Raw genomic sequence first — 22,886 nt, 5'->3', positions numbered from 1 at the left:
AAAGAGTAATCACATGGGAGTCGGGCGGTAGCACAGCGGGTTAAGCGCACGTGGCGCAAAGCTCAAGGACCAGCGTAAGGATCCCGGTTGGAGCCCCGGCTCCCCACCTGCAGGGGAGTCACTTCACAGACGGTGAAGCAGGTCTGCAGGTGTCTGTCTTTTTCTCCCCCTCTCTGTCTTCCCCTCCTCTCTCCATTTCTCTCTGTCTTATCTAACAATGATGACATCAATAATAACTACAACAATAAAACAACAAGGGCAACAAAAGGGAATATATAATAAATAAATATTTTAAAAACAAGAGTAGTCACATGACTGGGGATCCTTGGGGCTCAAAGCTAGTCCCCAGGATGTGAGTAATTCTGCAAGCTCACTGCCTGCTGGGCACAGGTGGTGGTGGTGGGGGGAGGTTGGCCAGAGAGTTTCTATAGATTCATCCAGTCCTCTCTTTTGGGAAGAGTTTACCGATATCCTCTTAGGGTTCCTTTGGTTCAAGAGCACTGCTAAAGCACTTCACCAACATTCACTTTGGCTACATGTGTAAATTGGAAGGAAAATCATTTTCATCAAGTTAAAAAAAGCAAAAAAAAAGTGCAGTATATGAAGCTCTGTTATTATCAAGCATGAGGTCCTGGGTTCAATGCCCACTACCATATGTACTGTAGTGATACTCTGGGACCCCGCTTTCTCTCCCTCTCTTCCCCTTCCCACTCCCTCTCCCATAATCAGTAATTTAAAAAACTATTTTATTTTTTTTATATTTTATTTATTCCCTTTTGTTGCCCTTGCTGTTTTATTGTTGTAGTTATTATTGTTATTATTTTTTAATTTTTTATATTTATTTTCCCTTTTGTTGCCCTTGTTTTATTGTTGTTGTTATTATTGTTGTTATTGATGTTGTTGTTGGATAGGACAGAGAGAAAGGGAGAGAGGAGGGGAAGACAGAGAGGGGGAAAGAAAGACAGACACCTGCAGACCTGCTTCACCAGCTGTGAAGCAACTCCCCTGCAGGTGGGGAGCCGGGGGCTCGAAACGGGATCCTTAAGCCAGTCCTTGCGCTTTGCGCCACGTGCGCTTAACCCACTGCACTACTGCCCGACTCCCAATCAATAATTTTTAAAAAGAAAAAAAGTAAAGACTGATCTATTCGGTGTTGTCTGAAATCCTGAACACTTCTTGAACTTCCTTCCCAATACTGCTTGTGGAAAGGCTCTTATATTCCTGCTGAACAACCCAGCCCGGCCCGGCCCTGCCGGCCCAGTCCAGCCCAGCCCAGCCCAGCTCAGCTCAGCGGAAACCCCACTTTTCAACGTGGAGCAAGACTCATAACAGGAAGAGGAGAGCTGATGGAGTGAGGGGGTCCAAATCTACTTTTTTCCCCTTTGTTTTTAGCAGCCTTTCCTGTTCCCAACTTTAACAGTCCTCCACTGGGCCATGCACCTCTAAGATGGGCAGGGAGTTTCACCCATTTGTTACAAAGAGGAGGCGTAAGACTATATTTAAGAAAAAAAAAAGGAAACGATTTAATCATCACCCACACAAACGAGCAGAAGCTACAGACAGAGAACCACTACAGATGGTGCCCAGAACAGAGGTGTGAATGGCCCAGAACTCTGCCTCTGGTAAGGGTGCCAGGATTACAGGACTTATCGTGGTGCCCTCACCAGACCCCTCCTCCTCCTCAGTGGCCGCTGGCGGTTCCTGCATCTCCTCTGGACAAGCCTGAGGTTGGCTCGGGGAACTTCTGCTGCCTGAGACAGTCACACGTGCTCGGGACCTCTCACCTGAGGTCTCTGGGTGCTGAACTGGCGTGGAGGTAGCTAGGCCCGGGAGGGAAATATGGTCACCTGTGTCATCTTCCTCAAAGTCGTTAAGGCAGTAGACTTCATCCAGGTCAACGTCCAGTGGCCGGAAGCCCTTGGTGACCACACCGGGTCGGGGGTCCAGGATGCCCCCCAGGTGAGGCTGGGCCAACTGCTGCCAGTGGTGAAGGGTGGCAGAACCTTGCAGGAGAAAGAGCGGGAAGGAGGCAGGGAGAAAGAGGTTAGGATGGCGGGAAAGCTGATGCCGTCACCACCCACAAAGCGGGGAGCAGGAACCCAGCACGCCCTAGGCTCCACAGTGGACTTTGCAAGGGGCCATCTGTGAGGCTGCTTTTGTCCTTTCTCCTGTGCGAAAGGAGCTAATACCCTCACCAACTTAAGGAGCCAAAAGTTAAACTGTCTTTATAATTTGCAGAGCTAGGGTCTTGTACATGCATGAACTCACCAATCGTGGGTTGTTGTTTTTTTTTCATTGAGGGAGGGCACATAGAGAGAGAGGGAAACCACAGGGGGCTCATAGAGATAGAGGGAAAGAGAGAGAGAGGGAAACCACAGGGGGCAGAGAAAGAGAGTGGGGGACCAAAGGGGACACAGAGAAAGAGAGAGAGGGAAACCACAGGCGGGCTCATAGAGAGAGACACCACAGGGACACACACACACACACACACACACACACACACACACACACACACACAGGGAAACCACAGAAAGAGAGGAAAAGCACAGCATCCGAGTCTCCCCCAGGGCTAGGGCACCCCCCCATGTGGTGTAGGTCCTGACCCTGGACCAAGCCAAGACAAATGCCCTAACTGGTGAGCCCTCAAGTTAACGTTTAAAGACTAAAAATTTCTTGATTTTATGCACACTCTGTACCTAGGATGTTTGGTGCCAAACTATATTAATCAACTCTGGTCAGGCCCCAGATTCATCATATAGTTGCTTCAGACACAGAGGAGATAAAAATAGGCACAAAGGGCCGGTGGCAGGGGTGTGTGTGTGTGGACTACCCAGCATGAGTGGAGCACACAGTCTGGGGGCAGGGAAGCCAGAGCAGAAGCCAGAATAGGACCATATGATATCAGCCCCAGCAAAAGAAAGGCCAAAAGCACCCTCGGGAGCACAGACAGGCAAGGAGTAGGCGTGGCACTGTCCCTCCACCTGGGATTTCTGCCTTCTGTCAGAAATTCAGAAACAACGTGGGTCTGGAGAGAGCTAATGGCTACAGAACACAGAGGTCTGAAGCAGAAGAGCCAATCTCCTTGGTGACATCAGACTCTGGGACTCAGAGGACATGGTGCCAGGTATGTAATGATACCTGGTGAGTCCCAGAGCCTTAGGGCAGCAGATAGTCTGCAAAGAAAGGCTTCTGAGACCAGTGAGCTCGGGGAAGCTGGGCAGAGAAGGGCAGGGACTGGAGGCTACCTCAGAGTTCCTGCTATCTGCTACCTGCTGGGATCTGCCTGCCTGACCCTCTGCCCCCCTGGGAGCACCAATACCCCTGGTGGGCCTGCTGTGGTGGTGTGTGCCTCCCAGCTCTGTGAGTTCTAGTCCCATTTGTTCTACAGCTAAGCAAGTTGGTCACACAAAGGAACACAAGAAAGGCTTGTGGGGAGTCGGGCAGTAGTGTAGCAGCGGGTTAAGCGCACGTGGCGCAAAGCGCAAGGACCAGCATAAGGATCCCGGTTCGAGCCCCTGGCTCCCCACCTGCAGGGGAGTCACTTCACAGGCAATGAAGCAGGTCTGCAGGTGTCTGTCTTTCTCTCCCCTTCTCTGTCTTCCCCTCCTCTCTCCATTTCTCTCTGTCCTATCCAACAATGACAACATCACCAACAATAACTATAACAAGAATAAAAACAAGGGCAACAAAAAGGAAATAAATATTAAAAAGAGAGAGAGAGAGAGAGAGGCTCATGAGCAAGGATGAGCAAGAGCCTTCCGTACAGACTCCCAGAGAGTGGCCAGTTTTCTGTTGGGGGAGTGAGAACCCCTCTAGGCCACCAGGATGTCCTGCAGAAGGCCAGGAAGTGGGGCTGGGGCTGGGGAGGTGTCCCAGCAGTACAGCACAGGGCTGCATGCATGGGGCTCTGGGTTTGAGGTCACTAGTTCCACATAGGCCACAGCTGAGCAGTGCTGTGGGCATCTCACATAAAAATAAATAAACCTACAATTAAAATGTCTTTGAAAGAGGGAGCATGGGATAAGGAGTCAGTAGCTCTGTAGTCAAGACAAAAGAGAGAGGAAGGGAGGGTGGTGGGGCCAGGGAATGTGGTCTGGGGATGGAAAGTGAGAGGTGAGGAACCAAGCTTAGTGGGAGTGTGAGTGTGAGGTGTGGTGGCCTCCGAAACACTGCTGGGCAGTGACCTCTCGTGGGACAATGTCAGCCCAGCAATCTTGAAAGAATTTTGGAAATGGGCAACATCAAACCCATTTAAGGACCATTCAGAATGGCTTTCCTCCCCGAGGCTTCCAGATTCCCAGTGTAATCCTGGGCATCACCATAAACCAGAACTGAGCATTACTCTGATTTAAAAAAAAAATCCACTTAAATGAGAAAAAAAAAACCCTGCATAATGCTGCCAATACATGTCTAGAAGCATGCCTAAACTCTGAGTTGGTCCCAGGTCAAAAGTACACAAATACAGTAGCAACTGACTTCATCCAGATCGACTTGAGTGAACAAAGTATTTCTAGGTGCCAAGAAGGGAGAAAGATCAGTTGATGGAGGGGTACCGAAAATGACAGAGGGCACCACACACGTATTTTAAGTAGGAAGACACAACAAGAGTCATGGTTCTCTAGGAAGGGTGGTTGACTGTGTGTCCCTACCAGGGGACATATGGCAGTTTCTCAAGACATTTTTTTTAAAAAAAATGTTTATTGATTTATTCATTCTCTTTTGTTGCCCTTGTTGTTTTATTGTTGTAGTTACTATTGTTGTTGTTGTTATTGATGGTGTCATTGTTAGACAGGACAGAGAAATGGAGAGAGGAGGGAAAGACAAAGAGGGGGAGAGAAAGATAGACACCTGCAGACCTGCTTCACCGCCTGTGAAGCGAGCGACTCCCCTGCAGGTGGGGAGCCGGGGGCTCGAACCGGGATCGTTACACCGGTGCTTGTGCTTTGCGTCACATGCACTTAACCCGTTGCTGTGCTACCACCTGACTCCCTTCTCAAGACATTTTTGCTTGTCACAACTGTAAAGGAAGGGGGTGGGGGTTACTAATGGCTTCTAGTGGGTAGAGTCAGGCACGTGACTGTGTATCCTCTGAGTTTCCCTACAGCAAAGAAGGACCGGGCTCCAAATGCCCAGTGCCCAGACTGTGGTTCTTAACTCCCAGGTTGTGAGAGCCTGAAGGCAGATGTGGATTTTCTCAAGAGTGCTCTTATGTAAGTGATACCAGATGTAAAGCCAGAGCTCTGTGGCCATGCTGAAACCAGGCATGTGCTCTTCTGCGGCCTGGCCGCCACAGTATCAGTTATTTACTTATTGATTTATTTTAAAGAACTCAAGGCCAGGTGTTGGCACACTTGGTTGAGTGGACATGTTAGCATGCACAAGGAAGGACCCAGGCTTGAGCCCCTTGTCCCCATCTGCAGGGTGAAGTGTTTTTGCAAGTGGTGAAGTCTCTGTCTCTCCCTTCTTGATTTTTGATTGTCTATCCAATAAATAAAGATAATAAAAATATATTTTTTAAAAGAGCCACTTTACACTGAGACCTGCCTGCGAAACAGAATCACACATAGTATATCTAGTCTCTGTTCACATCTTCACGGAGGTCATGACTGCGCACGCTTTCAGAATGAGGGAATTGAGGTCATTTTACAAACTGAAATCAGTAGTGACAAAGCAAGGATTTGGTGCCAGAGGCCAGGCTTATTCAGTAATGTTACTCTAAAAACCTCAGGTCTGAAAATAAGCAAAGACACTGACATTTCATTCTTTAAGTCCAGGGACAAAGCATAAACGGGGGGTGGGGTGGGCGGGAGATAGACATTCTTGCTGACAAGACTCCTTGTGCTAGTCTTAGGGATCCTCATTCATGATACATAAAAGACTCCATGTTCAAACATTCACTGGAAGCACAGACAATTCTGGCAACAAGGAAGATACTGGTGTGTGTGTGTGTGTGTGTGTGTGTGTGAGAGAGAGAGAGAGAGAGAGAGATTGAGAAATGGCCACATTACCTCCAGTTTTGGAAGGAGAAGCCGACACTAGAAACTAATGTCAAGAAGAGTTGACCTAGGGTGGGACAGTGGTTTATCTGGTAGTGCACATATTACCAAGCACAAGGACCCAGGTCCAAGTCCCAGTTCCTCACCTCCAGGAAGGAAGCTTCATGAATGGTGAAACAGTGCTTGCAGTCCTCTCTCTTAAATAAAATAAATAAAATATTTTTAAAAAGAAGCAGCATTCACACTCTGATGCTTCTGAAGGAGGTCTGAGACATCTCAAATGGGAAAGAATTCAGTGAGACTACAGGGCCCATGGGCCTTGACCTTCCCCCTTTGCCCCACCCCCAGCTGTTGAGCAGGCTGCTCTGTCTCTTCCCAAGCCAGGCACGAGAGAGAATGGGGACTATAAAAGACTGACGCCAGGGTTACAGGTTACAGAGGCAAAGGGCTGAGTTGTGTTCACCGAAGACGCATGGCCAAGGCCATCACCACTGAAATGTTATCCCGAAATGCATGTGGACTTTCCACCCCATGTCTCAGCATTAGTTAATCTCTAAGATCACCCAGACTTCCTGAGAACTTCACCTACTTCTTGCCAGACACTCTTCCAGGAGGCCTACATTTACTGACTCATGTGACCTTCATGTGGACCCTTCCCCCCCTCCCCCCCCCCCCCCCCCGGTACAGATAAGGGGCTGAGCACCAGGAGGTCAAGTAGCCTCCAAGAAATGAGTGGCACACCTGGTGAGGGGCCGGTCTGAGCTAAAGCCCAGGCTGGCTCCAGTGCCCATCTCTGGACAGTACAGGCTGCCGCTCAGCCAGTGAAGAGGAGGCCTCGCAGGCCCTGGCACTCAGGTCAGCAGGGCACCCGGGCAGCACTAAGCCTCACGCAGCTATGTGTTCTCTTCAGCCAGAGCGAGGGCGGTAAAGCCACCTGACACCTGACTATTGGACGTGTGTTGTACAGTGGGGCTGCTAGAATGTCTTCACTTCTGGCCAGTTCTGGGGTTCCAGACCTCACACCCCACCTCCCCTCCACGTCTTCCAATGTCTACATAATCTCCTGTAAGAATTATGCTTGAGGGAGTCGGGCTGTAGCTCAGCGGGTTAAGTGCAGGTGGCACAAAGCACAAGGACTGGCATAAGGATCCCGGTTCGAGCCCTGGCTCCCCACCTGCAGGGGAGTCGCTTCACAGGCGGTGAAGCAGGTCTGCAGGTGTCTGTCTTTCTCTCCCCCTCTCTGTCTTCCCCTCCTCTCTCCATTTCTCTCTGTCCTATCCAACAACGACGACATCAATAACTACAACAATAAAACAACAAGGGCAACAAAAGGGAATAAATAAATAAATATAAAATTAAATTAAAAATTAAAAAAAAAAAAGAATTATGCTTGAGGGAGTCAGCGCAGCGGGTTAAGTGCACGTGGACGCAAAGCACAAAGACCGGTGTAAGGATCCCGATTTGAGCCCCCGGCTCCCTACCTGCGGGGGGGGGGGGGGGGTGTTGCTTCACAAGCAGTGAAGCAGGTCTGCAGGTGTCTTTCTCTGCCCTTCTCTGTCTTCCCCTTCTTTCTCCATTTCTCTCTGTCCTATCTAACAAAGACGACAGCAATAACAACAACAACAATAAAAACAGCAAGGGTAACAAAAAGAAAATAAATATTTTTGAATAAGAAGAATTATGCCTGGACCCAGGGCCTGCCTGAAAACCTTCCTTTCATACGAGACAGCATCTGGATCAGAAAGCTAACACAAATCACCTCGCAGTCAGAGGCCCTGTTGCCTCTTTCCCACCCCCCCTCCTACCTTAGGCCTTTGCCAAGCACTGAGCAGGACACTCCCTTCACTGTCACCCACCTTCCTTTTCCACCAGCTCCTCCCAATACAGAGGAAGCCGGGCGGAGTCAGGCAGCAGGGCAGAGAAGAGTGACCTCCAGGCCTAGCTGGCAGCAGGAAAAGAGTCCTTAGGGAACAGGGGTGTGGCCAGAGAGGGGAGAGACATTAGGGGCATTGTCCACTTGCCTCTGCTTGTTTTTTTTTTCCCCTGCCCTCCTGTTCTCCCTAAAAGGTTTTCACATCATTTAAGTAGAAGGAAATCATTCCCTTTATGCCAGAGAAGTACCTGAGCTTAACAGTTAAGTGTGCAGCATAATGCAGTTTGGAAGGACAGGTTTCCCCCAATCATATACTCACTTGTTTATCTGGACGCGCCCTCTTGCTATAGTTAATCAGAAAGGAGAAGGCACGTGCTAGGGGAAAGTACTGCTTGATTCAGCTTTCCAGCACAGGCCTATCTCTTTCTAGTCTGAATGTTCTGTTTGTTTTGCACCCGCTTAAAACAAGTAAGGTAAGATGAGGAGACAGCGTGCTAGCATTCTTAAACACCTGGTCCAGCTGTTTTGGCTGACACTAATAAGCAGCTTGCACGGCTAATTAGAGAGGTAAAGGAGACGTAGATGAAGACGCAGATTGCCTGTTGGTTAAGCTATGATCCCAGCCAACACTCTCCGAGGGACTCACTCCCTGGGCTGCCGGAGCTCAGAGGAATCCTGTCAGCTTCTCACTGGGCCCATGAGAAGGGCTGATCTAAGCACGAGAGCCCAGCACAGTGCTGGCCAGGCCACTGTTCAGACAGGAACTACAGCAGAAGGGGCTAGTTTAGGCATAAGTTAGCATAAGTTATCTACCAGGTGGCAGGCACAGTACAAAAACACACCTGACAGTGTTCGTCCTTGCTGCAGTCTTGTATGGCAGGGTTATTATGGCCCTGTTTCACAAGTAGGGAAAACAGGACTCAGTTGACGGATACAAAGTCCCAATGAGAGCTGTCCTGAGCCTGGCATCAGGCAGACTTGCAACCAAACTAAGCTTAGCAACACAAGAAATAATTGTGGAGAGGAGCAGAAGAGGAAATGCAGGTCGGATTTTAAACAGCTAAGAAGCCAGAAGATTGCGAACTGAGCCAGAGGGGTCTCTCAATCAAGAGAATGGGCTAAGATATGACTTCTGAATGGTCATGCCTCAGCTTCCCAGTGAGCAGGGTACTAGAGATGGAGTCTACTTAGAACAGCTAATGGAATTTCCTCTTTGCAATTAACCTTTGACAAAAGTACAACTCATCACAAAATAAAAAAAAAAAAAAGATGAACTGGTTTTCAGAAAATTTCATCCCATAATATGCTTGGAAACTGAATCAAAAAACATTCCTAGATGATTTTACATGAAACACAAAATCAAATATAGAAAGCAGACAAGATACAAATGATAACTTCCAATGATCTCAGGCGAGGGAGAAAAAAGGGGGAAAAAAAAAGGCAGAAAGTAAAATTGCAGAAATGGAAGATTTTATTGAAAGAAAAACAGACATTAACTGTAGGTCAGAAAACAATCACCAAGCTTACAACTGAATAACAATTAAAAAAAAAGAATGGGGCAGCCCTTTTCTGAAATCAAAGAAGAAATTATACAATAAAAGATGATCATGAACAAAAGAGAGTGCTGACCCACTCTCGTCCTTCCTTTAGAGAATATGGGGCCTAGCAAACATCTCGAGTCTGCACCGACACCACCTCATCTAGAACACACATTCTCAGTCTGGCTGACAGTGCCTCCAACTCACTGTAGATGCATGCTGTAGGGGGACCTGACTGTATTCTTCTTCTTTTTTTTTTTTTTTTATAAAATATTTATTTATTTTCCCTTTTTGTTGCCCTTTTTTATTGTTGTAGTTATTATTGTTGTTATTGATGTCTTCATTGTTAGATAGGATATAGAGAGAAATGGAGAGAGGAAGGGAAGACAGGGAAGAGAGGAGGAGAGAAAGACAGACACCTGCAGACCTGCTTCACCGCCTGTGAAGCGACTCCCCTGCAGATGGGGAGCCGGGGCCTTGAACCGGGACCCTTCCACTGGTCCTTGTGCTTTGCGCCTTGCGCCATGTACGCTTAACCCACTGTGCTACTGCCCAACTCCCGACTGTATTCTTCTTAAGTATAAGAGCAGATAGTCAGTAAGGCATTGTGACTAGGTTTAAAACTGCATTTTTCAGCAAAACAGGGTATAAATGAAGACAATTTTGCCATTGTTCAATTGACAAAAACAGGACTCAAGTTCCTTAAGGCATTTTTCTGATCATAAAAACACACCAAACTTCTCAACAAAAATCTCCCAAACTGAATAGTAATACATTGTATTTGTTTGCTTGTGCATTCACTCACTCATTCACTCATTCATTTTCCAACTTGCTTAGCTTATTTCAGTCCAGGTTATGGCAGCTGGAGCCTATCTTAGAAGCTCAGGGTATAAGGCAGAAAGCAACTCTGGACTGGTTACCCTTCCTGAACACACACACACACACACACACACTCACAGTCACTGACACAACTCGGTCAATCGAGACATGTCAACAATGTGCACACCTCTGGGGTGAGGGGGCAGGCATGGAGAGAACAGCCAAGCCCCACACAGACAGTGGGCCTGGCAGGGAACTGAGCTCATCCTCATCCTCATCCTCATCCACAACATAACAAATGACATTGAATGAGACGACTCTATTCAAGGACCTGCTGGGGATACATCATGATAAAACAGTCTCCTTGTGGATGAACCTGGGGGTAGGGGGCCACTAGGAATAAATGTCAAAAATGGCTTCTGATGCCTGAGGACTTAAAAAAACGGAGTATCATCCGGGTAGAAATTCAGGTTTGGCATCAGTGATGTGATACAGACTTCTGAAATACCTTTTCAGACTCATAGGGATCTCCAAATGAAAATAATAATGATAATACTACAAAGAAAGAGGAAAGAAAAGTGCTCACAGCTGGTCACTCCTAGCAGGCTGTGATCTTTGCTGATGCCTGGTGCGAAGGGCAGGGAGAAGGGCACCCTTTTTCCTGAGTTGAGTCATCTGGGGTGTCTCTCCTATCAACAAGGTGGACTTAAACATAAGACTCGCTTGCCTCCACAGAATGATGGGAATTGGGGGTCATGTTCAGCACACTGGCTGGGAAGACAGTCCTCTGCCTCTGTAGTACAAAGTGAACCAGGTATGGCCCAGAAGCTGCTTTCAACATGCCATATATATATATATTTTCTTAAAGAGCATCTTAGAGTTGGTTTGGCAGCCCTTGTTAGCCCACATTCTGAGGTAAGTGCTAATTCTGAGCACACTCATAGCTCCAGGCACCATTTAATTAATTCTCAAGTATGTTAGCAGTGCCTCTGCCCCTAAGGGGAAAAAAAAAGAGTTTTATTTCTAAGTCTCTAAACGCACAAAGAAAGAACTAGAACACCAGGAGCTGCAGGCTCTTTGGCTTATCTGGCGGAGATTAGTGGGGATGCTGGTATGTGTGCTTCCAAATCTGACTGGGGCCACATGGAGGGAGACCTGTGGGGAGCTCCCCTCAGAGAAACTCGAACCAGCAACGCGGGTGACTGTCTCTAAAGAAAAAGGAGTAGGTGTTACAGAGGTTTCCTGCTCTGCGGTGGTGGATCAGGGCCCACAGGGAGTCGCTGAGAAGGACAGAGAGAGGCCGAGGCCCCTTGTGATCACCTTCCAGCGGCTTCACAATCTGCAGCTTCTCAGGCAGGTAGGAGCGAGTGCTGAAGGACATGCCCGAGAAGCCCGTGAACTCGGAGAAGCGGGAGTGCGTGCCCAGGGACATGATGCTCTCCGTGGGCGTGAGGGAGCCGCCACTCAGCAGCTCGCCCTTCTCCGCCAGCTCGCGGAGCTTCCTCTCCTGCTCCTCCTCGAAGAACCTCCTCTCGGAGAGGTAATTCTCCCGGCGCAGGGAAAGCCGCCTCAGGGCCGTCTCCAAGTCATGGGAGCCCGGGGTGCCTGGTGTCCCTGGCTTCTTGCAGTGCCTAGAAGGAGCGGAAGAAGGTGAGCACAGAATAAATATCCAGGAGGAGACACACTGCACAGCACACACTCTGACCACTGTGCGCAGCAGGCGGCGCTGGACTGCAGGATTTTCTAGTTAAACGAAGCACAGAGGTGAAGTCTGGGTAAAGTGGAGACAGATGCCTGCTCAGATCATATACAAATAGAGACAGACAGTCGTAGGGAAAATCGTGAGCCCATATCTGCAACCACAGGAGAACTGCTGTAGCTGCTGCTAGAGGGCTGGCGATTTAGACGTCTGGTGGTGGAACGGTGCGAGATTAGATCCCTGTTAGCATGTGATTTTGTAAATCTTTATTGAATCACTAATTTAAAAAAATGACTGGGGCCAGGGGCCAGGCGGTAGTGCAGCAGGTTCAGCGCACGTGGTACCAAGCTCAAGGACCAGCTAGCTCAAGGATCCCAGTTCGAGCCCCCCGCTCCCCACCCATAAGGGGTCATTTCAACGCCGGTGAAGCAGGTCTGCAGGTGTCTGTCTTTCTCTCCCCCTCTTTGTCTTCCCCTCCTCTCTCCATTTCTCTCTGACCTATCCAACAACAACAACAACAACAACAACAACAGTAATAACAAGGGCAAAACATGGGGAAAATGGCCTCCAGGAGCAGAGGATTCATAGTGCTGGCACTGAGCCCCAGCAGTAACCCTGGAAGCAAAAAAAAAAAAAAAATGCCTAGGGGCCAGGTGGTTGGGCACCTGGTTAAGTCCACATATTTCAGTGCACAAGGATGCGAGTTCAAGGCCCTGCCCCCACTGCAGGGGGAAGCTTCATGAGCGGTAAAGCAGGGCTGCAGGTGTCTCTTTGTCTCTTTCCCTCTCTATCTCCCCCTCCCTTCTTAGTTTCTCCCTACTTCTATCTAAATAAATTTTTTTAAACAAGAAGAAGAAAAAAATGCCTGCTCAGAACCACTAACTTCCTCTTGGGAATGATGGGAAAGTCCTCAGAAGGAACACACTATGCAGAATCCAGTCCCGCTATAAACTCCAGCCCCTTGAGCCTTAAAGCAGCAATCTGTAAGTTCCTAGTGTTTGAAAAGACAGGCAGTTGGCTTGAAGGGCATTTCTCTTCCCTTCTCAAAATAACAGTCCTGAGCACAACTGACCCGAGCTTCCTCTGACCATCAGTCAAAAGAACCATTTTCTTTTCTTCTTCTTTTTTCCTTTTTTTAAAATATTTATTTATTCCCTTTCGTTGCCCTTGTTTTTATTGATGTTGTTGTTGGATAGGACAGAGAGAAATGGAGAGAGGAGGGGAAGACAGAGGGGGAGAGAAAGACAGACACCTGCAGACCTGCTTCACCGCCTGTGAAGCAACTCCCCTGCAGGTGGGGAGCCGGGGGCTCGAACCGGGATCCTTACGCTGGTCCTTGCGCTTGTGCCATCTGCGCTTAACCCGTCGCACTACCACCTGACTCGACTCCCTTCCTTTTTTTTTCTTTTTCACCAGAGAGCTGCTCAGTTCTGGCTTGTGGTGATGAGGAAAATCAAACTTGTGACCTCAGGTACAGAGCCTGTTATTCAAACCATTATGCTATCTCCCCACTCCTTCCCCCAAGGATCAATTTAAGTCACAAGGGTGCACAGAAATGGACAATATGTGTGAAAATGGGGGGGGGGTGGACTAGGAAGAGGTTCTGCAGGGCTTCAGGAAGGACAGGGACTGAACATGACGGAGGAAGGTACAAAGCAGACACGTGGTCTCCTGGTCTCAGGAAGACTGGTCACTAGCCTGAGACAACCCAAGTCCTCCTCAGCCTTTTCGAACATGCAAGTCACACAGGGCTTGTGAAATAAATGTCTATTTGCTGACTAAACAGTGAAGGTCTGGCAGAAGAAGAAAATTCACTTCTCCTCCCCATCCGCGCTTCACAGAATAGCATACTTCCTAGTGCATCTCACCGTAGCTTTTTAAACTGGCTAAAATCTCAGCATTTCAGCCACTCATCTGCTGTTGGACACCTGTGTTAATTCTCAGGTTAGGCCGAAAGAAAGCTATGGATACACACCCAGTGGAATACTACTCACTTAAGCCATCTTCTTCACCTCGTATGGGTGGGACTTGAAGGAGTCATGGTAAGTGAGATAAGCCAGAAAGAGAAAAAGAATATGGGATGTTCTCACTCATAGGTGGAACTTAAGAAACAAGAACAGAGAGAGAGAATGCAAAGTAAAACATGGACTGGGAATGCTCCAAGTCTCTGATTGTCAGAGAAATGCAAATAAAGACAACAACGTGACACCACTTCACTCCTGTGAGAATGTCACACATCAGAAAAGGTAACAGCAGCAAATGCTGGAGAGGGTGTGGGGTCAAAGGAACCCTCCTGCACTGCTGGTGGGAATGTCAATTGGTCCAACCTCTGTGGAGAACAGTCTGGAGAATTCTCAGAAGGGTAGAAATGGACCTACCCTATGACCCTGCAATTCCCCTCCTGGGGATATATCCTAAGGAACCCAACACACCCATCCAAAAAGATCTGTGTACACATATGTTCTTAGCAGCACGATTTGTAATAGCCAAAACCTGGAAGCAATCCAGGTGTCCAACAACAGATGAGTGGCTGAGCAAGTTGTGGTCTAGATACACAATGGAATACTACTCAGCTATTAAAAATGGTGACTTCACCATTTTCAGCCGATCTTGGATGGACCTTGAAAAATTCATGTTAAGTGAAGTAAGTCAGAAACAGAAGGATGAATATGGGATGATCTCACTCTCAGGCAGAGTTGAAAAACAAGATCAGAGGAGAAAACACAAGTAGAACCTGAACTGGAATTGGCGTATTGCACCAAAGTAAAAGACTCTGGGGTGGGTGGGGTGTGTGTGGGGAGAATACAGGTCCAAGAAGGATGACAGACCTAGTGGGAGTTGTACTGTCATATGGGAAGCTGGGAAATGTTATGCATGTACAAACTATTGTATTTACTGTTGAATGCAAAACATTAATTCCCCAATAAAGAAATTTAAAAAACAAAAACAAACAACAACAACAACAAAAACTTGGACTGGGTACGAGGGGGATGGACTGTGGCACAACCGGTTAAGCACACTAAGCACAAGGATCCTGGTTCAAGCCCCTGGTCCCCACCTACAGTGGGATGTTTCACAGGTGGTGAAGCAGGCCTGCAGGTGTCTTTCTCTCTCCCCTCCTTTCTCAATTTCTCTCTGTCCTGCCTAATAAAATGGGGAAAAAATGGCTACCAGAAGCAGTGGATTCTTAGTGCTGGCACTGAGCCCCAGGGATAACCTTGTAGGCAACAAATAAAATAAATAAAACTTGGACTGAGTTTGAAGGAGGGCATTGAGGGGGCCAAGTGGGGGGGGGGGTCTCTGAGATTGCTGTGCTTGACGATGGAAAAGCTGGGATGAGAGTGTTTTGCAGACACCCATCCCAGGGAGGGAGATAAGAAATTGTACCCATGTGTCAACAACTGTTTTGTAAACCATTAACCCCGACCCCATAAAATGATAAAAGCAAGGACTGCAAAAGCTGAATAAGGGCAAGAGACTGGCATACTTTAACAATGACTCTTTAGTTACTATCAGGCCACCCCATCAGCTGGGGCCCTATTCCGGGGAGTGAGATTCCCAAACAGACATGATGGGCCTAGACCTTGAATAAATCCTCGAATCCATTGTTACTGGTCTCTCTATCAGGAACAACAAAATTGACCCCTTTGTGGGCCCCCACAGGACCTTGCCCTCAACTTGGATCAACAATGGTAGAGAATGTTCCATCCTGTGAAGGGAGGCCAGACAACATACTCTATGCTACACCTGAGGAAGATGGGTCCTAATATTAAGGCAGCTTGGAACATTCCTACTCATGACTACAGGATATGAGCTCAGATCTACAGGGATGCAGAGGACACATAGGCTCCTAAACTTAATAGGGGCCCCAGATCACATCAAATCGATGGGGTTTACAGTCAACAATATTTATACACCTTTCCCATATTTGGGAGCTACTCTCTTCCCTGATCCAGCTTTCTGGTCCTTCTGCCAGCCATGACATCATCTTTCCAGACAACAACTTGGATCCACCTGCATATCAGATGTCAGGCTCAGGGGGAAAAAGAAAAAGAAAAAAAAAGCTAATATAACCACAGGCCCTTTGGAATATAACTAACGTATTCCTACTAGCTACCTAAAAATGGAGACCCCCACCCCTACTCTTCATCTGCAATACTCCAGCTTTTAGGTTCATGATTAGTCGATAACTTATTCGGCTTTATGGGTTTTTTTTTGTTGTTTTTTTATCAGAGCACTGATCAGCTCTGGTTTATGGTGGCGTAGGGGGTTGAACCTGGGACTTCAAAGTCTCAGGCATGACAGTCTGTTTGCATAGCCATTATGCTATCTACCCCTGCCCTGTTTGGCTTTATATGTTAACTCTTCTTTCAGCCACTGGGTTCCAGATGCTAGCATGATGTCAACCAGACTTCCCTGAACAGACAACCCCACCAATGTGTCCTGGAGCTCCAATTCCCCAGAATTCTGCCCCACTAGGGAAAGAGAGAGGCAGGCTGGGAGTATGGATCGATCTGTCAATGCCCATGTTCAGCGGGGAAGCAATTACAGAAGCCAGACCTTCCACCTTCTGCATCCCACAATGACCATGGGTCCATACTCCCAGAGGGATAAAGAATAGGAAAGCTATCAGAGGAGGGGATGGGATACGGAGTTCTGGTGGTGGGAATTGTGTGGAGTTGTACCCCTCTTATCCTGTGGTTTTGTCAATGTTTCCTTTTTATAAATAAATTATATAAAAAATATCATACCCATGTGTCAACAACTGTCCTGTATACTATTAGCCACCCCTGCCCGCCCATAAAATGATGAAAGCCAAGAAAATCACTAGGAAGGTTAATAAATTCCCTTTTGGTGGGAAAAAAAAAATCTCAGTGTCATAAGCTCTGTGGGTTGGTGATACCGATTTGAGAATGAAAAAGCCTTTGTTTATCCAGTGATCCTCTCTAGTGACTGGACCTACCCTGAGTCCACAACCCCTCTTCCCAAGACAAAAGGAGAGCAAGTTCTGGCTGCCTCACCCCTGGTCCGCTGACTCTGCCTCCAGGATGATGCTATTGGTCTTGTTGTCCAGGATGACATTGCCAACGTCACTGCCGTAGAAGCTGGATCTGGGGGTGCTGACGCAGCTGGACAGGAGGGAGTTCATGGCCGAGGACTGGTTGGAGCCAGGGATGTTCATGGGGGATGGAGTCAGAGAACGCTGCTTGACTACCTGGTTGATGTTTCTCACCGTCTCAAAGACTCGCTTCTGGTGGCTGGGGGAATGCATGACACAGTCTATAAGTAAGCTGACCCGGGAGTGAACTCCCACCCCGCTGCCCCACAAAAGAATCATTCACTGAAAAGACAAAAAGACAGTTGGTCCAGGCTAGACCTCCAGAAAACCTGCCACCCTCATAGTGTTCTGGATGTTGGATGAAACTGGACAGACTAAATACCTACCGAATGCAGGATTCTCACAAGTAGATGTGCCCTAATGTGATGCTTGTAATTGTGATAATGCTTTTTCACTTCTCTATAAACTTAACCTACACATAACAGGACTTAAGAAGGACTTTTTTCTCTGGCTAACTGTCTTGTTTCAGGACAGTCACTAGCATGTACCCTCCAGGACGGCAGTGTTCACTGCTTAGCACATACCAGGTCTCCAGACATTTCTGAAGAATGGTTATTTGCTGTCTACTCATATTTCTAAAAGTTCATCTTAAAAGTCTGTGCTTTTGAGATTCCAAATGGAACTAAAACTGCATTACGTTATACATACTTGTCTAAAATATGACTGGTTTCCGATCAAAGATATTACTGAAATACTCACTTTCCTAACCGTTTCCCTTACCCAAACTTCCTAAAATCCAAAGTGAGAACACAACTTACACTTGGTGTGTGTTTTCAGAATTTGTAAAAAAAAAAAATTAAAAAAAAAGTCTGTGAGATGATGGACACCCAGTTAATCTACCTTTAGAAATTGCTATTTCTTTTTTAAAAAAATATTTATTTTCCCTTTTGTTGCCCTTGTTGTTTTTCATTGTTGTTTTAGTTATTGTTATTGATGTTGTTGTTGGATAGGACAGAGAGAAATGGAGAGAGGAGGGGAAGGCAGAGAAGGGGAGAGAAAGACAGACACCTGCAGACCTGCTTCACCGCCTGTGAAGCGACTCCCCTGCAGGTGGGGAGCCAGGGACTCAAACCGGGATCCTTACGCTGGCCCTTGCACTTTGAGCCATGTGTGCTTACCCCGCTGCGCTACCGCCCGACTCCCAGAAACTGCTATTTCTAAGAGTAAGATTCACACTTAGATGTTCATTCTTCCCTTTCTAAGGAAAAAGGAAAAGGCTGGCATTTTCCTAAAATGGCCACTGTTTTCTTAGATGCAGAGGGCTTCAGAAATACAAACAAGGGTTAGGGACAGCGACCACAAAGTCTCAACTTGGGGAGGGAGGTGGTAAAGGCAAACATTCTTAAATGTATCCAGAAAGGAAACGTCAGTCTTGCCCACACCCCCTTGAAGAGCCCTCTGTATCTCACACAACATCCTCAGCTTTTTCCTCCAATAATAAATGTTAATTTCAAAAGAAAATTTGTATCAGGATTAATGCTGGGGCTGGGTTAATGTATGGTGACCACACTCCTTCCTTCCTTCCTTCCTTCCTTCCTTCCTTCCTTCCTTCCTTCCTTCCTTCCTTCCCTTCCCTTCCCTTCTCCCTTCCCTTCCCTTCCCTTCCCTTCCCTTCCCTTCCCTTCCCTTCCCTTCCCTTCCCTTCCCTTCCCTTTCTTTCCTTCCCTTCCCTTCCCTTCTCTTCCCCTCCCCTCCCCTCCCCTCCCCTCCCCTTTCCCTTCCCTTCCTTCCTTCCTTCTTTTCCTTTCCTTCCTTCCTTTTTATTCCTTTATTTTTTCTGTTTCTCTCTCTCTGTGCGCTGGAAACAGAGAGAAACAGAGAGACACCTGCAGCACTGCATGCATGGCAACCTGCACTTCTCTGGGAGTGTTACTGCCTAGTTCCCAGATGTTAACCATTTTTAATTTAATATGTTTCACTGAAAGATAAAAATAAGTGTTGGTATCAAGACAGAGTTTGTACTAAGAGAGATGAAAAACAATGCCTCAGGCTGGGTGGTGGCGCACCTGGTTAAGCGCACGTGTTATAGTGCACAAGGACCTGGGTTCAAGCCCCTGGTCCCCACCCGTAGGTGAGAAGCTTCACGAGTGGTGAAGCAGTGTTGCAGGTGTCTCTCTCCTTCTCCCCCTCTCTATCACTCCCTTCCCTCTCAATTTCTGGCTGTCTCTGATAAATAAATAAATAAAGATAATTAAAAAGAAAAGAAAAGAAAAGCAATGCCTCTTTTCTCATAACTTTCTGCAGTCTCTTATATTTGTGACCTAACAGCTGGATGTGTGGTCAGCTGAGCCCTGTCATTCCCTTTAGTCTGGACCTTAACCCGTGGAAGGACCAGTGTCTTAAGCCCAACCACCGGAGGCCACAAGGCTGGAGTCTAGGGCGTTCAGAACCAAGGCCGTACGCAATGTCTGGTGACTCGGGCTCTTCCAACTGCAGCTCCTTCCGCATTGTTCCCTCAATCTCTGCGGCCAAAGAGTCCTGGGAAACAGAAGACACACAGTCAGCAGTTCACACCTTCTCTTCCTGGCAGACAGACTCAGCCGGGCTGCCCCGGGAATATAACCTATACGCCTCAGAAGCCTGCGGATGCCCCACACCACAGCTGACAGCACCTGCCACTGTTAGAGACCCGGCTTCAGAAACCAGGCAGGTCCTGAACTCAGCGGGCGGGAGACAATGGGCCCTGACTGTGAAGCCTCCTCACCCCCGGGCAGTTAAAGGTCTGAACACAAAGCCTGTGAGCTGCTGGCCAAACCACAGAGCTATCTATGTCTGTGGCCACCAGGAGAGGCAGAGAGCTCATGTGGGAGCCCACGTCATGGGCACTGCCACTGAGGCTTCTTTCTTAATGCCCCCTGCCCCCCAGAAAGAAGTTCCTTTCCCCATCAATCACCCAAGGCCCACACACTTCTACCCACCAGTTGTTCTCCACTCACTCCCCCTAGAAAGCGAGCACTTGTCTCCTCCCCACGCAGACACCACAGATACACTTTGTCTTTGCACGTTCTGCTGTGACTGTTGTGGGCACAGTCACTGAGGTGAGGACCGGAGGGAGCTGGCACGGGCCGGCCTGACTGATAGCGGCCGTTTCCTTGAACTTCCCCATCACTCCTCACCATGTGAGGTGGTACCTAGCCAAGGGCCCTTCACACTCTGGTAGGTGTGCCCCACCAGAATCAGGTGGGTGAAGTGCCTGCCAAGGCTTCAGAGCAGGGCACCCTGCAGAGTAGGGTCAATGCCCTTCTATTCTTCAGAAGTCCTTCTTCTACTCTGGGAAGGTTTTTATTCTGCACTGTCCAATATGGGGGCCACTGGCTGCAAGTGGCTTCTCAGGACTGGAAATGAGTGCTGCGACCAAGAATGTACTCAATTCCTGTGCCAAAGGTCTCCTTGTGCATGGGCAACTGTGGGGTGTCCATCCCCAAGCCTGCACAGTCCACTGGGGGACATTCCAGACTAGGAGGAGGGGCCTGATGGGAGTCAGCATAAACCTGATCAACTGGGGCCAGGTGAGGATGCATCTGCTTAAGCGCACACGTTACCATGTGCTAGGGGCAAGACCCTGGTCCCTACCCGCAGGGGGGAAGCTTCATAAGCAGTGATGCTTACACTGCAGGTGTCTCTCTCTGTGTCTTCCTCTTTACTCTCTTATTTCTCAATTTCTTATAAATAAAGTTCTAAAAAATTATTTTAACAAAAATCAGCTCTGTGTGGTCTAGGAGGTAATATAGCATGCCAGGGTCCAATCGAGTTTGGAAAGGAAGATTTATAATCCTGACACCCATTTTCTCCTCCTGCAATCCATTGTCTGGGATGGCATGCTTTCGGATTTCTGACAGGCCTGTATCAGTCTTTAGAACGAACACCCAGGTAGCTGGATTTTAGCCACACAGGATCTTAGATCAAGCTCTTGTCGGGCACATACTATGCAGGCCTATGCAGCTACCCTACGTAAGCGAAAAGGGGCTTGCTTTCAGTGCGGTCACCAAGGGCATTGGCATAACCAATGTCCAGAAAATAAGCCAAGACCCCGCCTCCAGTCAGGGAGCCAGAGACCCTGAATGCCTTGTCCCAGATGCCAGAAAGAGTTAAGCAGGGGGAAGCTGGCGTACTGCCCAACAATATCAGATAAGGCATTGGAGCCTCAAGCATGAGGTCCTGAGTTCAATCCCTGATAGCACATGCACCAGAGTGATATCTGGTTCATTCTCTCCTCCTATCATTCCCATAAATAAAATGCAAAAAAAAAAAAAATTCAGCTCAATCTCCTAAGCCCCTATGAATCTATGAATTCTTTGTAGCTTTAAAAAAAACCTGATTAATCAACGGGCGAGTGGGCTTGTTTTCAGGCCCTGTTCAGAGATGTACAGACAGACTGCCATTCAGCACAACGCTGTGGTGAAGTGCTTACTGAGGTGATGACAACATTTAAAAAAATATTTATTTATGTTATTTATTCCCTTTTGTTGCCCTTGTTGTTTTATTGTTGTAGTTATTATAATTGTCATCGTTGTTGGATAGGAGAGAAATGGAGAGTGGAGGGGAAGACAGAGAGGGGGGGAGAAAGATAGACACCTGCAGAACTGCTTCACTGCTTGTGAAGTGACTCCCCTGCAGGTGGGGAGCAGGAGGCTTGAACCGGGATCCTTATGCCGGTCCTTGCGCTTTGTGTGCTTAACCCGCTGTGCTATAGGCCGACTCCCCACAACATTTTTTTAAAGACAGTTTATTTTTCCTCATACTGTTAGTTACCAAGAGTTGGAATTCAGAGTGCATATGACTTAAGAGAAATAAGATGTTCAGGTTCTAAGCACAAAGCCACAATGGGAGAAAGTTTCCAAGAAGGACCAAGACTTTTTTTTTTTTTTTTTTTTGTCATGAGCTCCTCTGGAAGTCAGATCCTTTTCAGAATAACAATGTTAAATAAGAAATAACTATAGCGATGAGGTGGACAGGAGGGTAGCATAATGGTTTTGCAAAAGATTTTCATGCCCGAGGCTCTGAGGTTCCAGGTTTAATCCCCAGCTCCACCGTAAACCAGAGCCAAGCAGTTTTTTTTCTCTCCTTCTATCTTTCTCTATCTCTCTCATTAAATAAATAAATAAATAAATATTTAAAGCCTCTTCATTAAAAATTGCTATGTTTCTGTTTTCTTTTCTCTCTTCTCTTATTTGTGCCTTTATAAGATTTCTACTTTGTACTAAGAAATCAGAGCCAGCAAGAATTTCTTCATTATTCTATTTTTGATGAGGGTGAAAATTTTCATTAAATAAACATAATCTTCTTTAAGAAGAAAAAAAAAAAAGCTAAAACCCATCACCTCTTTGTTCCTGCTTGACTTTATAAAGTAAATAAATAAAATAATTAGGACAAGAAATGAAGCCAGAGACACTGAGCTAGTTATTAGACTATCAATGACATTTGTGATATATTAAAATTGGATTAGGTTTTGGGACTGGTAACTTCTGTCTTTCTGAAATGGCAATGAACACACAGGGCATTTTAAGGCATGTGCAACAAATAGAAATGTGATTCCAAAAGGTGACAGGATCACAGGAATGCTAACATCAGTGTGAATCATCAACAACCTCCATAATGGATGGGAAGCCTGCAGGCAGTTAGGATTAAGGCAAACAAAATATACATCCTCCCTTCAGCTCATGGCTGCCTGCAGGCAGTCAGGATTAATGCAAACAAAATATACGTTTCCCCCTTCAGCTCATGGCTGCCTGGAATCCTACCTGTGAGTCTCAGATAAAGAATTGTAATCGTGAGGGGCCAGGTGGTAGCACAAGGACCGGCATAAGGATCCCGGTTCAAGCCCCCAGCTCCCCACCTGCAG

General features: G+C 47.3%; 1 protein-coding gene across 6 annotated transcripts in view; it reads right to left on the bottom strand.

Moving 5' to 3' along the window:
* The window catches only part of TRAK1 (trafficking kinesin protein 1), a 56,426-nt gene that overhangs the window by 15,055 nt on the left and 18,485 nt on the right, over positions 1-22,886 (bottom strand). For 3 of the 6 annotated variants that reach the window (XM_060180364.1, XM_060180368.1, XM_060180365.1), the window contains 4 exons: positions 19,446-19,522; positions 16,947-17,183; positions 11,547-11,857; positions 1,665-2,003 (listed from right to left, as the gene is read on the bottom strand). In XM_060180364.1, the coding sequence (XP_060036347.1) occupies positions 1,665-2,003; positions 11,547-11,857; positions 16,947-17,183; positions 19,446-19,522 (964 nt within the window). The remainder of the gene's footprint in view (positions 1-1,664; positions 2,004-11,546; positions 11,858-16,946; positions 17,184-19,445; positions 19,523-22,886) is intronic. The other 3 variants (XM_060180366.1, XM_060180369.1, XM_060180367.1) reach the window with 2 other exon arrangements.

The sequence above is a fragment of the Erinaceus europaeus genome, chromosome 21 (assembly GCF_950295315.1).
Source record: "Erinaceus europaeus chromosome 21, mEriEur2.1, whole genome shotgun sequence".
In the NCBI taxonomy this organism is placed as follows: domain Eukaryota; kingdom Metazoa; phylum Chordata; class Mammalia; order Eulipotyphla; family Erinaceidae; genus Erinaceus; species Erinaceus europaeus.
Note: the sequence above shows the minus strand (reverse complement) of the source record. Positions and strands in the feature narration are given on the sequence as shown.